This window comes from Mustela erminea, chromosome 10 (assembly GCF_009829155.1).
Source record: "Mustela erminea isolate mMusErm1 chromosome 10, mMusErm1.Pri, whole genome shotgun sequence".
Classification (NCBI taxonomy): domain Eukaryota; kingdom Metazoa; phylum Chordata; class Mammalia; order Carnivora; family Mustelidae; genus Mustela; species Mustela erminea.
In genome coordinates, this window is record NC_045623.1 from 24263198 (window position 1) to 24277317 (window position 14120).

Genomic DNA, 14120 nt, shown 5'->3' on the forward strand with positions numbered 1-14120 from the left:
AAGCGAGGTCTGGTGAGTGAAAAGGTCAGTTAACTTACGTTTGTCCATTTAAAACCGGTTCCAAAGAACTGTAGGCTGCCTTAAAAGCAGTCTTTCACTAGAAGTTTCTACTTGTCCTCACCGGAAAAGTTTAAAATTCCCGAGGAAAGCTGTTTTTCTTTCTTGATAGGATTATCATAATTCAATCCATAGAGAAGGAACTGGGTGGGAATATATTAACATTTCAATCCAGCTCAAAATAACTTAATACAATTATTTTCTACTTTCTATGCCCTGGGTGCCACTACTGTGAGACCTATGGGTAAATAAGGGAGTTTTATCTTATGCTATAAATTCGGTCTTGCCATAACTGGAAATTTCCCTAATTAGCCTTCAGACGAGACAGGCAGGGACGGAATTCTCGCTCTGCTGTGTGTTACAGAGAGGACTGCACGGCTTCTGCCGGCACGGTTAACTCTACCTTCCAAGGGTACTTTGGGAAAGAGCACAGACTCCGTCTACAACATGAAACACCAGAGTACCATTCAGCTGACAGACCAACCATTGGTTCAAGCAGAAACTTTGAACATATTGACGGTTTCAGAAATATCACAAAGGGAAGCATACGAGTGCCAACAATTTTGAAAATACATTTCCGTGGCTTATCGTTGGTAAACTCATGTTCCTGCTGTTAGCTGCACCTCAGCTGAATATATACATGGGTCAACCCCCTGGGTGTGTCTGGAGGTTTATAAATCAATTAACATCGATAACAAAACCATGTGAACTCCATGACGGCTAGGTGAAGAAATCTGTTGGAATTAACGGATTAGTTTTACTATTTTTTTTTTAATAAGATCTAAATCTGAAGAAAAAGATTCTCTGCCCTTCCACACAGGTTCATGAATTCCTAAGAAATCTTCTTCCCTCAGATGTGGTCCTATGACAACCTCCGTACCCCAACTGTCTCATGCAATGTTGTGAGAACTGCTAATTGGCAGCTTTTCAACTCAAGAAGTGAAACTACCTTCCCACTCACACCCTTTCCTATGTGTGCTGAAAAAAAATTTTGAAAGACAAAAGAGAAGGGCAAAACCTCAGAAACATCACAACCCAGAGAGATCCAGTTTAATGCATAAAATATCTTGAATTAATAGTGCAGTTTCTTCTCCTCAAGCTGGCTCTTCAGGACATACATCCAAGTGGTGAGGTTTGTTCCATCTGATTTATTTCCATAATTTCTCCTTTCAGAACAAAGGCCATTCTTCTCTTCTCAAAAGGCACTGATGACCAGTGGATCACCCAATAGTCATAAATGACCAAGCAGGACCGAAACTCGGATCACAATCAGTGTTTTATTAACAGAAAGGAAAATGAGAGAGAGAAAGACAGCAAGATCCTGACGTTATCCGACTTTTGCGAAAGGCAAAGTCAAAGATTTCTTTGTGCTCATTGTCATACACTTCAAAAAATGGCCACAACCTGGCAAGTCAATGAAAGATAAACTAAAAATCCAGAATGGAGAGCCTGAGACACTTGAAAGGCACCAACCAGATTGGATCAAACATAAAATTACAAAGAGACTTCAGTACATTGATAACTCAAATTTCAAATTATAAAAGTCAGGGAAAACATAAAATTGCATAAAACGTTTATTATTTATTAGCAGTGCATTCTTCTACACTTTAAAATAGAACAAAATCTCTTTTGGAAGGTAAACTTCATAACAAAATACATGTCAACAATTTTTGTTTTTGGAGTAGAATTACTTTGCTATATACTTTCTATATTATATACATACACTTCTTGGTTTGTCTCAGTATCTACATGTGTACCGATCATTTTAAGACATACACATGTAGATACCTATGACTAATATACACACATAATCATGGGAAATTTATAGTAGTCAATTTTACAATCATTTTAATAGCTGCACACAAATTAGTGTTCACAGAACTCAAACTGTCAACATGGTTCCCTTTTCCCCACTTCTCGAATGTCATCTGAATTACTTTCCACGGATAATTTTTTTTAAATACTACCATCTTCCTATACAACTAACCAACCTTTTTTTTTTTCCTTTTTTAACAACTCATAATAAAATATTTTACAATTCTGGCTTAAGAAAAGCTATATGATTTCATTCCACTTATTTTAATTTTTGACTCCTAAAACATACAATTCATTTTTTTTTCCCCGTCAGCTTTAGTGCAATTATTTGGTACTGCAGTTACTGAAGTTTAAGTCACGAACCTGAGCCAAACAGTCATTCAAATGCCTTTTTAAAATGGAAAGCATGGACATGATGCTTTGCTGAAGCATGTGTAATGGCCTCCAGGTACCCCATTCCCCCCACAAATAAACAGATTATAAATAACTCAGTGGTGGCAAGGAGAGCACTTCATGTGGATCCATTTAACTGTGTGAGGTGTCTTCTGAGGCAGCATGGGAAAAAATTAGCATCGAAGGCTTCCCAGCTGCCCAGAGAAATGAAGCCTCTGGGCTTCTGAGGCCAAAACACAAGATTATACTCAATAAATGGGCCTTGAACACCTATAAGGAGTCCCTTCATTCTCATGTCAGGCTTCTGATACGCTAGCTTGTGTGGTAGGTGTTCGTCATCTGTTTCAAACATATCTCCTTTGATACAGAGAACTACTTAGCAGCATCTTCTTTTTTATTTTTTTTTTTCCAGTTTTCTCTCTTCATTGATTTAAAACAGGTGCCAGACCATGTGTGCTTACAGACAACAACCTCGTACCAAGCGTGGAATGTCCTAACTGGGGTCAGGGCTCTTGTGAGAGGAGAGAAATAAAGGCATTTGGAATGTTGAGTCATTTCACACAGAGACAAGCTGTGTTTTCAGGAGAAACATTCAGGGAGTTCTGATCTCCAACTGGATGTTAAATTTTTTTAAAGCCCCCCAAGGATGAGAAATGAAATGGCTCGGCAACAAAAACAAAGGGAAAAGAAGTAGTCTAAAGAAGTCCTATCAACCAATCAACCTCCTCTCTCCAGAGATCAGCTTGGATAAACTCATCATATTTGACTGACTCCCCAAAAGAATGAACTGATATGCCCTGTTCAGAATGGGAACATAAAAATCACTTTCTAAAAACTTTCTCCCTTACTCTTTCTTCATAAAGAGGAATTATTGTATTCGTGGTAGACAAAACCATACTAAACAAATTCAAAATACAAATTTTTGGTAGCAAACAGCAAGAAAAATCTAAGTCAAAATATAGTCTAGTTTTTCCATAATTTTATATATGTATAAATTTATCAAAATAGTCTCTTAAAGTTCACAATACATACATAATGTAACACTGTACATGTAATTGTAATAACAGATGTATTACCGAAATACATTAAAAATAACCTTTCAAGATACCAAATTCAACGTTACAACTGTCTGAGTGTTGACAGCTCTATAAACCTAGTTTCAGTGCATTTAGTGTAGTCATTAGCCAGAGTTTTTCTGGTTTCAAGTCTCTTGAAGGTCTTATGTTAGCGCTCTCCTTCATTTAAGGCGGGAAGGCAGAAAGACTCCTCCGACAAGCAGCTGCTCTCTCTCTCTCTCTCTCTCTCTCTGCATTGCTTGTCCAGATGAAGACCTGGTGTCTAAGAGCGGAGCGCTTTCACCGGAGTGGCGGGGGCTTAGTAATGAACATATTCAGACTGAAGGGACTGTGTGGGGGAGAGACAGAAACCCAGGTTAAAGTCCATCACAAGCGAAACTGGTAATACACCTGCAGCTTCCTCCTTCAACAAAGAGACAGTTTGCATCTATTATATAAAAGATCAATGAAATATACTAGCAGAAAACAGAAAAGGATGAAAAAAAAAAACCCACAAAGCATTTGCTAAGAATAAGAAACTCAATTATGTGATGTGATTGCAAGAAAACCGTATTTTAAAAGGCTTACGATTTGTTCGTAGCAGTTAAAAATTGAGTGTTATATGCAAATTGGTGGGTGGCATCAAACTCACTTCTCAGCTTTTATGCAATAATACTAAGTTTGACTCAAAGATATTAAACAACACCTGTAACTGAATTGAGGTTTATTAGAATAAACTGTAAGATTATATATACTTTATTGAATCTAATCCATATCAAATAGTGCTTCTAATGCAGTAGAATTAGCCGTCGCTTAAGTAAGTTCCTTAAGAATGCTTGAATTTAATAGATAGCTTACAAATCCTTTTCATTTAGGAGGATACAGAGCACCACTAGCTTTGAAATCTAAGCTTAAGACCCAAAAGCATTTGTGTAGAAGAATCTTGCAGTCATACACAATAGTGGGCAGCTTTTGAGAAAAATAAAAACGCAAATCTCTCCCTCACATCATATTAGATAATCACATAGAACGAACACGATGGGGATATGTAATCAAGAATGCACTGATAAGGGGTGTTGGGGTGGCTCAGTGCATTAAGCCTCCACCTTCTGCTCAGGCCATGATCTTAGGGTCCTGGGATCGAGCCCCACATTGGGCTCCCTGCTCAGCTGAAAGCCTGCTTCCCTCTCTCCCCCTACCCCTCTCCAGTACGCACGTGTGCTCTCTCTCTCTCTCAAATAAATAAATGAAATCTTTTTTTTTAAGAATGCACTGATAATAGATATTAACGAGGAAAAGATAAAGATAGCTCGAAAAAATTTGCCAGATACTTATTTTTGAGCAGTAAACAGCAGTTAAAGAGAGGGAACACAAAGATTAAAAAAAAAGCGGGGGGGGGACGACACAAATCAGTCTGAACATGAACAAATTCTCTTGCACAATTCTTCTTATCTAGCACCTCACAACAACAAAGTTTACTTGATTTGCTGCCAAATGTCCTTTTCTCCTCCCCCAATAATTCTTTTTCAAAGTTATCTGCAGCCTGGTATTCACAGGTCTTCTCAATTCTGAGACTAGTGCATTTTGTTGACAGTAGGCATATCAGTAAAAAGAATCTGTTGGGCAAATCATCTACAAAAGGATTCATACTCTCTTTGTTCACTCTCATTGCTTCACAATCCTTGTGCATTTTATACCCTGTGGGCAGCCATTTACAGCGTCAAAAAGCGATCAGCCTGCCCTCAGACAGGCAAGAGCCCACACCATCACACAAACATAGAGTGAAAAGTCAGAGGTGTCAACATTCAGTAATGGGCAGAGGGTGACGGTAACACTGTACATAAGCAAAGCAGGAGGCAAGGAGTGGGAAGGAAGGTTGGGGAGGGGAGTGGTTTCTGAGGCTGCAAGTTTCCAGGTAGAGGGGTAATGTGAAGACGGAGAACGGAAATGTTAGGAAGAATGTAAAAAAGGTTGACAGGTTGATTTTCTCACTACAGAATGATTTACGCCAAGGATTCAGAACAGGGGAGACGATCAAGAAGTAGGGCACTATTGGGGCACCTGGGTGGCTCAATGGGTTTACCCTCGGCCTTGGCTCAGGTCACAATCTCAGGGTCGTGGCATTGAGACCCACATCAGGCTCTCTGCTCCACGGGGAGCCTGTCTCTCTGCCTGCCTCTCTGCCCCCTTGTGATCTCTCTCTGTCAAATAAATAAAATCTTTAAAAAAAAAAAAAGAAGTAGAGCATTATCCTTTAAGTAGAATTGAACTCATGGAGAGCCCAAGAGGTAAGCCAGAAAGTCCAGTAAAACCAGTCTAATAGGGGCGCCTGGGTGGCTCAGTGGGTTAAAGCCTCTGCTTTCGGCTCAGGTCATGATCCCAGAGTCCTGGGATCGAGCCCCACATCCGGCTCTCTGCTCGGTGGGGAGCCTGCTTCCCTTCCTCTCTCTGCCTGCTTGTGATCTCTGTCTGCCAAATAAATAAATAAAATCTTAAAAAAAAAAACCAAAACAGTCTAATGCCTTGAAGCTCTCGTACATGTCTTAACGTGTAGGCCCACCAGTTGCCCTCCTAACAATCAGAGCTTCAAAATGGACTCTGACTTTTCTGGCTGCTTTTTCCTAGTTTCTTCTGAAGTCTGGCAAGTAGGCAGGGAGGGCAGAGCCGTAGGGTCTCCCCAGCGGCAAGACTGCAAAGTGTGCATGCTGTACACGGACCAATGCTTTCGTAGGAATAGTTAAATGTGGCTTTTGTTCCAATTAGAAAAGTTATTCATGCTACCACTGACAGCAATTACGTAGCTCCTCAGATTGCCATAAATTTAGAACAGAGTTGTTTTTGCAAGCACCCCTAAAGTTCCATCAGTTCTCAATAGACAGAGATCTAGCAAATGAACAGACACCAGGCAAGTGGTCTTTGTTAAACTTTCTTCCAGGTAAGGTATTTTTAATATGTATCAATATATAGGGGGTAAATATGGGTGGGTACCTATCTTTCTTTCTTTTATGGAATCGTGATGCCCCTGGAAAACAAACATTCCAGAATAATTTTAGGGCTATCTATCAATCATATGAAGTAAATATTCGCATTTGCCTCCAGGCAGAAGCCTCTCCTTACACACAGCAGAGATCGTAGACTCGGCTGCTGTGTAATGCAACCTGCAGATACTGTCACCTACAATCCCTGCTGCCTTCCCTCGTCTCCCACCTCGTGTGCTCACTTCATGTTGCCTCATTGGCTCTGGATCCTCCTTAAACAAATAAAGACATAGTTTGGCTGAAGAACGGACCTTCTGTCGTGCTGGTTAATTCATTCAACAAATCATTATTAAACAGCAACAGTATACCTTTGGCCCTGGGGGATAAAAATAAGAGACCCAGATTCTTCCACAGTTTCTTTATATGGTGTAAACAAAGTTAAAGGAAATAATACATGGGGCTTAACAAATTATTCTGACTTCAGCACTTTGGAACAAGTACCTTCCTTTCATTTTCAGTCTAAAACAAAAATCTTAATGGAAGTGGAGTTAGGGAAGAAAGAGAACTGTTAAAGTCTAGGAGAGGTGTTCACTCGAAAAAAACGTAACTAGTATTTCAAGGCCTTTTCACTGTGGAAGCAATCATGTGGGATGACAGTGGAATTTAGATTCCACACGCTTCCGTGATGGGCTGTGTCGAGGGCCTCTGGCTCGTCTGTTAGCTGTATCCTAAAGTTACCAATAAATATCCCAGAAAACACAATAACCAGTTATTAGCACTGCTAATTTTTATAGCAAAGATGCCAATGTATTTTGTACTCCATAATCATTTGAAAAAACTATTGATTTTATTATTCAGGAAATAGATTAAAGTACCACTGTCTGGAATTCTTAAAAAACTAGATCTATGACTGAAGAGGTCCATTACTCTGTGATAGACACTTACTGAGTACTTCCTACATACCAGGTACAGTTCTAAACATTTTATATGTATTACATTTATATATGTAAAATGAGTCATTTTACAGATGAGGAGATTGAGGCACAGAGCGGTGAAAGGCTTTGCCCTAGGTCACACAAGGAGGAGGTGGTGGAGCTCTGCAGGCTGACTTAAAGCCCAAACCCTTGGACACCAGAGTACAACACCTCAAGACACTTCTAGCTTTTGTCCTGTGATCACTGCATAGTCAACTGGACATCGTCTGTCACCCTAATACAGACAAATAATAACCGGAAGAAGGTTATGAGCCTGGCTGAGAAAAGAAATATTAAATTACAAAAAGAGAAAGCAGTATGTATGATACTATTAAGGAGATACAGACATTTTAAAATGAAAAATCCTTTTAGGACCGAATCCAAAGTAATTTTTAGGAATATGCTAAAAAGAAATTTTCTTTACAAAAATACCTAAGCTTAAGTACTCCGATTAAAGTTATAATTCGGCTTGGCCAATGTTTATCATAAAATTAATACTGAAATTTTTACAAAAATTCAGGAATGACAATGGATATAGTTATGAAGAAGGGGCACCTGAGGTGTAAATATTACTTTACAAGGTAGCGCTTACTGATAAACATATAATTTCTCAAACAGGATACTCAAGTTCCTGAGCTAGTAAGTTTGACCTAAGCTAAGACCAGATCAAGTCTGTCATGAATATATGGTGTTTTTTATAGTGTGAATACCATAAAACTAATAATACAGCAATATTCAGCCTTCAAAATAAGGATAAAATTACCTTACACTTGCAGCCCCCAAAATTTTTATGTCAAAATATAAGCTTCCATCAAGAAGTCTTGTTCCCTGAAAGCAGTTAGATTTGACATAAAACAAAGTGTTAGGTAAGGAGATCAAGACAATTTGTTCTGTTCTGGAAATTTGCTACTAATCTGTTTTGGCAGATGTAGGTAGTGACTTTAAAAATTTAGCTATTCTGGAGGTGTTTCTTTTTTAAACAGCCCAGTTACCTAATCATGGTAGAAAAATGTCTAATAATTACAGATATAAATACTGTAAGATGGTTAATAAATACAATAATGCGATGACTATAAAAAACAGCAAGCTGTAAAGAATAATGAAAAATTTAGGTCTCTGCTACCAAATGAAATGACGTATTTATGTTCAAATAACTTAGAACAAAGGCCCTATGACCTGGAATGTGAGTTTCCTGCTGGGTCAGTATCCTGACTCACAACCACCATGGGCTCTTGCCACACTGACCTTTTGTCTTCTGCATTTCCCCATCTTGCCAAGTCCCTTAAGGAAGAGAAAGTAGTCTACTTTGCTACCCTTGGTTTCAGTTCTAACTCAGAGGCAAAGAGCACCTTTCAAAGTAGTTTGTTTTCATGGCATAGATAATTGAAAGAAAAAAAAATACATTTGGCAATATGGTATCTTATTTTATATAGAACTCCAGGATTGAATTTTAATGAACAAATGGGGAAAAAAATAAACACTGAGGAATAATAAGGTTATCTATAAATGCTTCTATACTCTGGGGTCCTTTATGGCTTTGCAAGAAAGAGTTTCTGGTTTTTGTACTGCTTGTAAGTTACCAACATACAAAATGTGCTCACAGATACCCATTTCCACAAATGTGTTTTCAGAAACTGGGAGTTTTTGGCCTTGCTAACATAATAATACTTCTCCAATAACACTAGTAGAGAAACATAGCTGGATAAGGCTTTATTGGCATTATATTAACACAAAGAGGCTAAGGTTTTTTTGTAAAATCAGCCTTTTTCTATAGTGTTTCTATAGTGTTCTCGAAGCATTTCGGGGACCCCAAGATTTAACAAGCCAATTTCGGTTAAATAAAATGCTATATAAAATATTCTTTCACCTTCCTACCTAACTTTTAATAGATTCTTTTTTTCTGAGTGAACTTCATCTGTGCTTTTCAACAATCACAAAAAGCTCAATTGTTAGATGACAGATTGTTGTTGACACTCTATTTGACTCAGCCAACCATTCGTGAGTGTTTCCAGTTCGTTTGAACTCCAAAATTATACTGATGCAAGCTCAATTAAAATGTATTGTCTCTTATTTTAGTAAAGCCACATTTCTAGAAGAAAAGAAAAAAAAAACTCTCAAATAACTGTATATTAAAGCTAAAACTGAAAATCTGTTTTCTGGTTTGTTAGTGCTTCCTGTGCTTCGGGTGATAATGGGCTCCTAAGCACCTTCGCTCTTTGCTTTGCATTCACGGTCCTAGATATATTATCCAATTTTTAGTTCAATAAATATTTATGAGACACTCACTATACTTTGGAACCTGAGACAACAAAGATGCCCTCTAAGAAGCTTGAAAGCCAGCAGAGAGAAGAGAGAACCACATACAGTTTAACTAGAATATGAGAGCAGCGGTGGAGGGGATATGAACGAAGCCCCACGAGAGTCGAGATAGATGGGTCACAAATGCTGCATCAAAAAGGTTACCGTAGGAGCACCTATGTGGCTCGGTCGTTAACGTCTGCCTTCGGTTCAGGTCGTGATCCTGGGGTCCTGGGATTGAGCCCTGCATTGGGCTCCCTGCTCAGCAAGCCTGCTTCTCCCTCTCCCACATGCCCTGCTTGTGTTCCCTTTCTCTCTGTGTCTCTCTGTGTCAAATAAATAAATAAAAATCTTAAAAAAAAAAACAAAAAAACAAAAAAAACAACTGTGGAACCAGCCCAGAAATTCTAAAACCACACAGAGACGAGGAAAAGCAGAGTACCCAGGATGCCTGGTGGGATTTGCTGGAGAGAGATGGTGGGGGGTGGTGCACAAGGTCTGTCTGGGAAGGGCCCTAGTGGCAGGCCACGGGTTCCAGACAGGACCCCACAGGCACAGCAGAGACAATGAACAATGTGGAACACAGGAACGGTTTAATCAGCGTGTCTTACAAATCTAACACCGGCAGCAGTATAGAGAAAAGATGGAAGTTGAGTGACACTTAAGGCAGGAAGAAAATTTAAAGGGCTATTCTGATAGTTCGTGAAGACCTCAATTAGGGCAACAGTGATGAGAATGGAAGAGCGAAAACCAGACATCTCAGAGGGATGGCGGATAGGACTGAGTGGCTCTGTGTGCAGAGGGAAAGGCAGGAGAAGTGTCAAAGAGGATACCAGATTTCTAGCTTGGGTGACAGTTACTAAGGAAGGGAATGAAAGGAGGAGCAGGCAATTGAAGGAGCATGTATTCTGTCCCGGGTAATGCCCATAAGAAGTTAGACACGTAGATCCAATGCCCAGGAGATACGTAGACCAAGGTCAGAGTCCTGGGAAAAATCATGAAGGGGCAGGCAGAGGAAGACAGACAGATAGATAATAGTTTAAAGGAGAGGGAGGGAAAGAAATGGGAAAATAGCATTCTAAAACTCAAAGGAGACAAAAAATAATAGACAAAAAGGGTGGTTGACATTGTCAAATGCTGCAGAGAGACTAAGAGGGAGATCATCTGATGTGGCCTTAAAGAAGTCAAGGGCAGCCTGTGGGAGAGACCTTCACCAGAATGGGGGGTTTCCGCTCTTGCCCCAAGTTTGGCCATAAAGAGACGTGGTGGGCTTCTGGTGGGCTTCAGTCGGTTAAGCATCTGTCTTTGGCTCAGGTCATGATCCCAGGGTCCTGGGATAGAGCCCCATGGGGGGGGCTCTCTGCTCAGTGGGAAGTCTGCTTCTCCCTCTCCCTCTGCCCCTGTCCCTGCTTGTGCTCTGTAGCTCTCTCTCCATCAAATAAATAAACGAAATCTTATCTGGAAAAAAAAGGAGACATTGCGAGAGGTGACAGGACTGAGGGAAGTGACTGGCGAGGCCACTCTGACCAATTCGGATATACCTGTTTGTAGTGAGGAATAAGAGACTGAAGACATAAAGGAGGAAGGAAGTGGATGAGGCAACTCCCTAGAATAGTTTGGGAAGAACAATACAGGGGACTAGAATTACCATGGGTAAATTGTAATGATTCCTATAATCCAAAGGGAAGAAAAAAAAAAAAAAAAAAAAGGACAAGTCAGATGCAGGCACACTTTGAGGTAAAGAGGACAGTAAAGGGAAATCACTCCTGATAAATTCTAGGTTCTCAGTGGGACTCAAGGCAAAGTCAACCAGCCCCGAGAGGCTGGAGTGGCAGTGTTGACAACGAATGTTGAGAAGTTTTGGAACAGCCTGTGTGAGGAAGAGCAAGGGAGCCAAAATGGGATAACTGATGTATTCCTAAGCACTGAAGGGCCAGGCACTACAACTTCATTTGAAATGGAGTCAGTTGGCAGCCAGGTGATGGCATTTTCACCAATTGTGCTTAGAAAGAAAGACTCAGAACAGACAGGAAATGGTCGGATTGATCTTATTTTGGAGGCTAGCAATCAAGTGGCTACAGAAGGAAGTCCCAAGTATAACAGAATGTTGGAAAGAGAAAGCAGAAAGGACTCTGTGGGTCACAGAAGGCAGGGAACAGAGAGGGCTGGGGAGGCAGGCAGGGGTCATAGAGAGGTCATGGGGAAGGGTTAGTAGTGGGCTAACTGTCTGAGAAGAGCCTCCCAGGATTCAAGGTACCAGAAGCAATGCGCTGAGTGATGAAAAGGTCAATGAAATGGACTTCCAAGTGAATAAAAATAAAGATCACCCGAGTTAAGAAAGTTTCAAATAGAGTAGCTGTGAGACTTTAGCCACGTCACTGACTCTCTGAGTCCTGATATCTTTATCTTTAAATTGTGGACTAAATCAATAAGATAATGTATATAGGAAGCGGCTAGCCCAATGCCTGGCACAGCGGAGTGACTCACTGAGTCACGGATGAAGAGGTCTGTCACGATCACGAAGACGTTCTGGAGAAACTTAGCAGTAGCCTGGTAGCTGCAAAGTAAAGCCAGAGTCCTCAAGGCATGAAGGTAAGTAGATGGCAGTGACGGGGACAAAAGGAGCAGGAGATCACTGGGTGGAGTTTTCAAAGGAGAGGAGAGTCTAAAGTCAGTATTTAAAACGTCAGAAGCCAGCATTTACCCCTCACCGTAAAGATTTGGGAGTCACCAGAGGGAAAGCAATTTGAACTTAAGGGGTGAATAAGGGGAATTAGGCTGGAATAGGGCAACCTTCTTTTGCTCACTTTCAAATAGACACGTTTTAATTTTCTCTTAGTTTACTGCTTGCGACGGTCTTAATGTTTATCTTCCCCACCCCCTCCAAATTCCCGTGTTGAAACCCTAACCTGCATTAGGATGGTATTAGGAGGGAGACTTCAGGAGACAATGAGGCCTAAGAGGGGGGACTCCATGAATGGGATGAGTTTTCCTATAACTGAGGCCCAGAGAGCTCTCTCACCCTCACAAAGCCAAGTGAGGATAATGTGTGTGGGAGAGGCACAGTCGGTTAAGCGGCTGACCCTCGGTTTTGGCTCAGATCATGAGATCAAGCCCCGAGTCAGGCTCTGCACTCAGCGCTTCAGATTCTCTCTTCCTCTCCCTCCCGCCTAAATAAATAAAATCTTTAAAAAAAAAAAAAAAATGCATGGGAGAAAAGGCACCGCAGGGTGCAAAAATATGGTCAGCTTTTTTACGGCCCACAAAAAAATCAAGTCACGGCGGTAGGTCACTGGCTATGGAGGAGTGGTGGCCTCGTGTTCCATTTCTGAGGGTTTACAGGCCCCAGGCCCCAGGACTGAAACTGGGGCTGGGATCAGGCTCTCCCACCTGGGAAGGGGGCTGGAGAAGAGGAAACCAATTGCTCTGGGGCCAGGGTTTATGCAGAGCTGCATCCCTGCCTCAAGAAGCCAGCCTGCTGAGCTCAGCAAGGGACAGAGGAGCCTGGGTCCTGAGCTCTGTTTCTAGACTCAAAGACCCGGGCTTGGGGGGAGAGGGGGCGGGTCAAGGGGAACCAAGAAGAAAGCCAGTGGGTGAGGAAGGGAAATCACAGAGAGAGGGGAGAGAAGCAAAAACTCCTATCCAGTGTAAACCTGCAAATGAATTCTAAAATTCTAAATTCTAAATGCATGACACAAGGAACATGAACACCAAGAGAACTAGCAGAGCCTCCAGCCAGGAGAGGAAAGCTCACATATTGCTAAAATGCAAATAAGGAAACCATCTCATGATGGCCTGGCATCTGAGATCCTCAAGGTGAAAACATGAAGCATACCCATAAAAAGGATGAGAAGTTACAAAATAAAATTAGGCAGGCCCAAAGAAAAACAGACGGCTGTCCTAAAGAATGGATAGAAATGCTGGAAATAAAAGACAGAGCCGTTGAAACCAAAAGGTCAGTAGGTTGGGGATACCTTCCAGAATGGACACAGTTAAAGGAGAATTAATGGTTTGGGAAAGAGCAGGAGGAATCCAATCAGAACACAACCAGAGCAACTGAATTTAAAAATGTAAAGCAGAAGGTAAGAAATGCTGAGGACAGACTGAACATAAGTCTAGGGGGTGTCACAAAAGGAGAAGTAGGGGAAAGGCAGACAATGTCCAAGAAGAAAACGCCTCAGGACTTTCCATTACTGAACAAGCCAGCGGCCCTGAGATTGAAAGCAGACACTGAGGCTCCAAAATAGAAACTATACTGAGTCTGTATCTAGGTATATTATGGTGAAACTGTAGCACTTCAGGCGGAAAGAGACAAATCTCAGAAAAATTGGTTTTGTTCTTCAACCAAAGAAGCTTTTTAAGCAAAGGACATTAGGAAACTGGTATTTTAAGCAGATTCTGGCAGTACTACAAAGCCAGATAGAAGGGACCAGAAAAATGAGGGCAGACGATCAGGTAGGCCAGAAGATGCCCTCATGGAGCTTTCCATCTAGTGGGAGGCAATGGTTTATATGTCTTTCACGTTCCTCCATTAAAAAAATACTGCACTT

At 41.0% G+C, this 14120-nt stretch overlaps 1 protein-coding gene across 5 annotated transcripts in view; it reads right to left on the minus strand.

Annotated features, from left to right (window-relative positions):
• Positions 1-2655: 2655 nt before the first annotated feature.
• Positions 2656-14120, minus strand: part of CDC14A (cell division cycle 14A) — a 172660-nt gene continuing 161195 nt past the window's right edge. For all 5 annotated transcript variants that reach the window (XR_004289707.1, XR_004289706.1, XR_004289705.1 and 2 more), the window contains one exon: positions 2656-3669. Coding sequence is in view for 1 of the 5 variants with exons in the window: in XM_032360600.1 (XP_032216491.1) it covers positions 3640-3669 (30 nt within the window). In the remaining 4 variants the exon portion in view is untranslated. The remainder of the gene's footprint in view (positions 3670-14120) is intronic.